Source organism: Loxodonta africana, chromosome 20 (genome assembly GCF_030014295.1).
Source record: "Loxodonta africana isolate mLoxAfr1 chromosome 20, mLoxAfr1.hap2, whole genome shotgun sequence".
In the NCBI taxonomy this organism is placed as follows: domain Eukaryota; kingdom Metazoa; phylum Chordata; class Mammalia; order Proboscidea; family Elephantidae; genus Loxodonta; species Loxodonta africana.
The window spans coordinates 66,623,275-66,629,274 of record NC_087361.1 but is presented as its reverse complement, the minus strand read 5'-3'; the positions used below and the strand labels follow the sequence as shown (position 1 = coordinate 66,629,274).

Here is a 6,000-nt window from a genome sequence, read left to right as displayed (position 1 = left end):
TTCTTAAAAGCTCCCCATGTGATTCTGAAGTGTAGCCAGCCTTGCAACCTACTGACCCTATTCTTGAGGGCTTGTAACAAGACTTCGTCCTCTTATCTTCCTTCTACCATTATCTTGCTGGTGCTGTTTTTGTTCTGTCATCTTTCCCCCTTCTCCCCACACATGCCTGCAGATACTTGGATGATGAATTTCTCTCTGCAGTCAGGCTAGAATAGCCTCCAAGTGACCTCATTAGGCGTCCTTGGTACATAAGGAAAATCTGGGCAAGGAAAGGATTCCCACCCAAAAGCAATGTTCACTCACTGCTGTGTTATGGGACCTGTTTTCTTGAGTCATCTCACACTTGCTGTTTTCAAGTTGAGGAGAGATCTAGGAGACAACACACTGGTCGTCTTTTCTTATCCTTATGTTGGCACCTGACATAGTGAAAGCTCAAGTTCCCTGGGTGGGCACTATTTCTCAGTTTTTTCTCTTGAGGGCGTGCCCCTGGGTGGTGCAGAAGGATAAGCATTCATCGGTTGGAGGTTTGAATTCACCTAGAGGCATCTTGGAAGAAAGGCCTGGCAATCTATTCTGGCAACCTACTTCCAAACAATCAGACATTGAAAACTCTATAGAGCACGGTTGTACTTTGACACACATGGGGTCACCATGAGACCGAAGTGATTTCCATGGCAACTGTTTCGTTTTGTTATTATCCCTCCTCACGAGCTACTGAATTCCACTGCACCTCTCTTTTGGCTTTGCAGCGCTCAAGCGCGCTTAAGGTCCACTTAAACAAGTTAAGGTTCTAGGGAAGTAAAGCCTGCGCCTCTAAAACCACTCCCCTCTTCCCTGCTCCTCTAGGTTTTTTTTTTTTTTTACTGAAAAGATATTTGCTTTTCCAGCAGGCCACTCATCGCAGCCCCACCCTAGCAGCGGAAAAAATAGTTCTCGCTTCCTGCCCTACAGTGCTCCTCCCACCCCGCCCTGGACTCCTCTTCCCCAGTCTAGGGCCCCTGCGAGCCGGTGCCACTAGAGCCCCCGCCTTCGTCCCGCCCTGCACCTGGCTGCTCAAACCCGCTCTCCACCCCGGTCGTCTTCGCCCCACCCTTCTGGTGACTCAGCCTGTCTCTGTCCGAAGCGCAAATTTAACTCGAGTGTAGTGCTAGGCGCTGCTGCTTACAGCTTCTTGCGCCAACCTGCTTCTTGCTGCTGGTGCCGCGTAGCCCTGGGGCTGAGTCCCTGTCCCCAGGCGCCATGAGCCGTGCGCGGCGGAGTGCCCCGGCAGTGCTGCACCTCCTCGGGGGGCTGACCCTGCTGCTGCTGTGCCCACCGGCCGTGCGGGGTGAGTGGGGGCCGCGTACCCAGGCCCAAGGGTTAATCCTTAGACGGTGTGGGAGGGGTCGGATACGTCTCCTTGACGACAGAGAGGGTCTGGGGACCTGGGGAGGTGAAGAATTTGGGCACCGGTAATCGTTCCCGTAATCCTGTACTTTTGAGGCTCAGGGCTCCTAGTATGACCTCTTGGACGAGGAAGCGGATCTCCGCTGCTAATCAGCACTTGAGGGTCTTACCGTGCAGGACCCCAACTGGCATGGCTTTAGGGGCGAGACGTGGAAGGTTGAGGAAACAGACGCGCTGAGTTTGCAGAGCAGCCAGACGTGGAAAGTGGAAAGGAAGGGCTCGAAGAGAGTCAATTTTCCTCAAATCCCCAGCAGGCATCAAAAGCCATCATTACCTCCCTCTTTGGTTTTGGGAAGGGAAGGTCGCTATGAATTGAAAAGCGGTGTTTCGTTCAGTTCTGCTTTTTTCCTCCCTAGGTGACTGTGGCCTTCCCCCAGATATACCTAACGCCCAACCACCTTTGGGAGGTCTTACACGTTTTCCTGAAGATGCGACAATAACATACAAATGTAACGAAGGCTTTGTAAAAGTTCCTGGCAAGCCAGACTCCGTGGTCTGTATTAAGGATAAATGGTCAGAAGTTGCAGAATTTTGTAACCGTACGTTCTTTATTTCTTTTTAGAAGTTATGGGAATGGATGTATCTTGTTAAGTTTATTTTTATACCTCTTTTTTTTTCGGAGTGACTGGTAATTGATCGTTTTCTACCGTTACTAAGCCCCAGGGTACACCTTGCTGGCACTTCGCACTCCAGCTAAATGAAGACTTACTTCCCGGAGCAGGTCCTAATTGGTTAAGAGTGCTTTTCCTAACTCTGCACCTCCTGTCCGGGCTAATAGAGAAAAGAAACACTAGGGATTGTTTAGGGAGTAAGTTACATATAAACATATTTGGCAGTTACCTTGAGACATAGCATAGGTGATCGATTTTCTTAAATTTCATTTTGCAAAGTAGGACTTACCAAACATGACTCTGCGGTGGCATTTTAAAAAGCTCTCTGAATTTATTTCAAATTCTTTTAGTATATACAAAGCCCTGTGTTAGTGTTGAGATGCACAAGTGACATAAGACTTGATCCCTGCCTTTGACTGAACGACTCAAAATCCATGGAAGATACGGTCGGTAACGGAACTGCCACAAATATATTTTGAGGCCAGGTGTGAAATAGTCTCTCTTTTTAACTTTTTTTTTTTTTTTTTAATATATTCATGAGAAAAGGTAGTAGGATGAAGTATATCAACTTTGGACATGTATCAGGTTTTATGGTTTTCGACTCTTCCACATATATTACTTCAAATCCTCCCCACAATCCCATGAGGTAAGCAGGCTCTAGTCCCCACTTTACAGTAGAGGAAACAGGCTCTCAGAAGTTAAATAACTTCCTCAAGATCAGCAGCTCCTAAGTGGGAGACCCAGGGTTTAAACTTGGGTCTTTTGACTAGAAATCCAGTGCCCTTTCACTATACCATGCCTTTCTAAATTCACATTTGTTCAACTTTTTACAGTTTATACTTTTAGGTACACTTGATCCTTATGTGATCCTTGTCCTCATGGAGTTGTTGTGGGGATTAAAAGTGTTTATATTTAAAAAACAAAACATTTTGAAGTATTCAGTAAATATTAGCTATTATTATTACTGTTATTTTTGTTGTTCAGCACATCAGTCTTGGGGTCTGGATATAATTGGCCCTCATAAGGGAACTAACATTTTTTGAGTGACCGAGTTATGCCAAGCTGTACATTGGGAATTTAGCTGGATTATGTTATCTGAGAAATGGCAATTGTGGCATCTGCAGACCCAGTTGACTTCACAGGCCTCCAGTGACTAGGAAATGAAAGTATGCATGTGATACTCATGATACACTGTGGATGCCATAGCGATATTAATATAGATAAATGCCAGATATGTACAGAGAAGTATAGAAAAAGGGGTGATTTAAGGCCCAGGTCATTAAACATAGATTATAACAATAAGCGATAATACTTTTTGTTGTTGTCTTTGTTACTACTTTTCAGGTAGCTGTGATGTTCCAACCAGGCTAGTCTTTGCATCCCTCAAACAGCCTTACAGCAAACAGAGTTATTTCCCGGCGGGTTCCACTGTGGAATATGAGTGCCGTTTGGGTTACGAAAAGGATCAGTCTCTATCTGGAAAACTAACTTGCCTTCAGGATTTCACATGGTCCAAGCCTGCTGAATTTTGTAAAAGTGAGCGTGGGGTTAAAGAGTATTCCTAATCCTGTGGTGTTTGGGGAAAGTGATATCTCTTCCCTCGTTCATGCTGGAACTCAATGTGTGTATGCTGTTATTTAGAGTGATTCTTAAAAGAACCATTAGAGTCCTTTTATTTTAAATTAAGCAGATTTAGATGTTTGTTTGATAGGAATAGTCATTCACTCACAGATTTCACACTTATTAGTTTAAGATTACCTGGTGGTACAGGGGTTAAGCGCTTGGCTGTAAACCAAAAGGTCAGGTTAAGTGCTTGGCTGTAAACAAAAGGTCTGGTTCTAAGTCACCAACTGCTCTGCAGGAGGGAGACGGGCAGTCTGTTCCCTTAGAGATTTCAGCCTTGAAAACCCTATGGGGCAGTTCAGCTCTGCCGTACAGGGTTTCTATGAGTTGGAATTGACTCTACAGCAGTGGGTTTGGTTTAAAATGAAATAAGTATATATTCTAAAAATGTTGCTTTTTTGGAAAAAAAGGGTATAATGTTTCAAGGGGATGTTTGTCTTTCTGCATGCCTAGAAACAGTATCTACATGAACACTCGGTAAATTATAAAATGATAGTAGAATAAAGAAACCTAAGCATAAGAAATATCAGTGGTTCAGATAATTAATGTGCATGTATGTGCCTTCTAACTTAATGAAAAGATAAATATGTTTATATTCTCTTTTAGAAAAAGCATGTCCTGATCCTGGAAAAATAAAAAATGGTCATGTCAATATACCAAGTGGCATACTATTTGGCTCCGCCATCTTCTTCTCCTGTAACACAGGGTAAGTTGCGGCCTGCTAAACACTCTGTATTTAACAAAGGAAAAAACAATTAGCATTTAACACATAGCCAGTGTTTACGAGTTGGTAGGAACTAAAGCCACCCCTCTCCTCAAACACCTTTCTTCATGAACTCATCACAATGAAATTTAGGAAAGTGGGCAATAAAGAAAGAGTTCTCACAGCACCAAACTCTCTAAATTTTTAGATTTCAATACATACATGATTCAATATAAAATTTCAGATGTTGAGTAATTATCAAAGGAAAAAATTTAACAAGAGATTTGTTGACAATGCTTGCAGAAATTACTACGTTTAAGAGTTAAACCTGAAATCAATCTTCAAGTTCACTAAAGAATGAATTTGCATGGTGGTTTTTCTATGTATCATCTGTTATGTCCTGAGTTAAAAACATTTATTCCTAGTGCACTAATATCATTCTGACTAAAGTTGTTTTCTAAAAGTTCTCTGAGTCAGGAAGGAAGGTCACTTCCTAAGTATCAGCAGTGTCTCAGACACTGCCGAAAGCTTCACGTTCATTTTCTCACTTGGCGTCTGCAGATTGGGTTGCGCTGTTCTGTTCTCTCTCTCTGTGTCTCTTTTTTTTTTTAAATAAAATAAATATATCTGTATCATTTTTCCCCTGTACTGCACACAAAAATTTGAGTTATTAGTAAAGAATCTGGAGAGTGCTTTGAACCCTTTAAATAGAAGTTGATTCTGTTGTTCTTAGGGTTGTATTGATCTTTCAGAACTCAGAAATATAAAAATGCAAGCATCTGTATCATATAAATGTGTTTTAAAACACTTTCGTATTTTGTGCATGTGCCCAATGCACATAAAAATGTCTTCTATGTTGTATAGCTTTTTATCCTTTGATGCCACCTTTTTAAATTTTTTATTTTCCTTTTATTGACCATTTATCCTCTCTTGTTTTGTCTCCATTTTTTTTTTTTTTTTTTACTGGTGTAGTAAATATTTTTTAAGGTGATATTCTGAAGAAACTGAGGGAAGTCACATATGTGCAAATGAAACTATTTCTTTTTTCTCCCCTTATTGCTTTAGGTACGAATTAGTTGGTGTAACTTCTAGTTACTGTTTGCTTATGGGAAAAGATGTTGGGTGGAGAGACCCACTGCCAGAGTGCAAAGGTAAGACTTTAAGAAGTCTAAACTCTCAGGTTGTGGAGCTAAATAATGAATGACAGATTACCTTCTGCTGATTTAGAATTATTTACTGTATATATTTATAGTTTCCTCACCTTTCAACCTGACTGTTTTAGCTAAAGACTATTTCTAGTGAAGCCCCTTCCTTTATTAGCTGTGATGATAAATCACCAAGGCTTTTTGAGCTAGTTAATATCCTTAACTGTATAATAAGCATTAAAAACAAACTCACATTTGTATTGTAGTGATCATTTTTTATCTAGCCATTACTTTTAATAGTCAAGTAAAAGATATATGTATAGTATTTTTGTTCACAATTTTGTGGATGAAAATACTATGAATCAGAGAGTCTATAGGACTTGATTCTCTATCCCATAACAAGGGTTAAGAGAAGGCGTCCAACCCAGGTCTCTTGATTTCACATCCATCACATTCTCTAAGACCAGTGTTG

The 6,000-nt window shown here is 41.4% G+C and overlaps 1 protein-coding gene across 11 annotated transcripts in view; it reads left to right on the top strand.

Annotated features, from left to right (window-relative positions):
* Positions 1 to 1,013: 1,013 nt before the first annotated feature.
* CD55 (CD55 molecule (Cromer blood group)) overlaps positions 1,014 to 6,000 on the top strand; it is a 44,967-nt gene continuing 39,980 nt past the window's right edge. For 4 of the 11 annotated variants that reach the window (XR_002785793.2, XM_023548389.2, XM_023548385.2 and 1 more), the window contains exons 1-5: positions 1,018 to 1,327; positions 1,803 to 1,985; positions 3,402 to 3,593; positions 4,287 to 4,386; positions 5,449 to 5,534. Coding sequence is in view for 10 of the 11 variants with exons in the window: in XM_023548389.2 (XP_023404157.1) it covers positions 1,240 to 1,327; positions 1,803 to 1,985; positions 3,402 to 3,593; positions 4,287 to 4,386; positions 5,449 to 5,534 (649 nt within the window). In the remaining variant the exon portion in view is untranslated. Of the gene's footprint in view, positions 1,328 to 1,802; positions 1,986 to 3,401; positions 3,594 to 4,286; positions 4,387 to 5,448; positions 5,535 to 6,000 lie in introns of all 11 variants that reach the window. The other 7 variants (XM_023548382.2, XM_023548381.2, XM_023548386.2 and 4 more) reach the window with 5 other exon arrangements.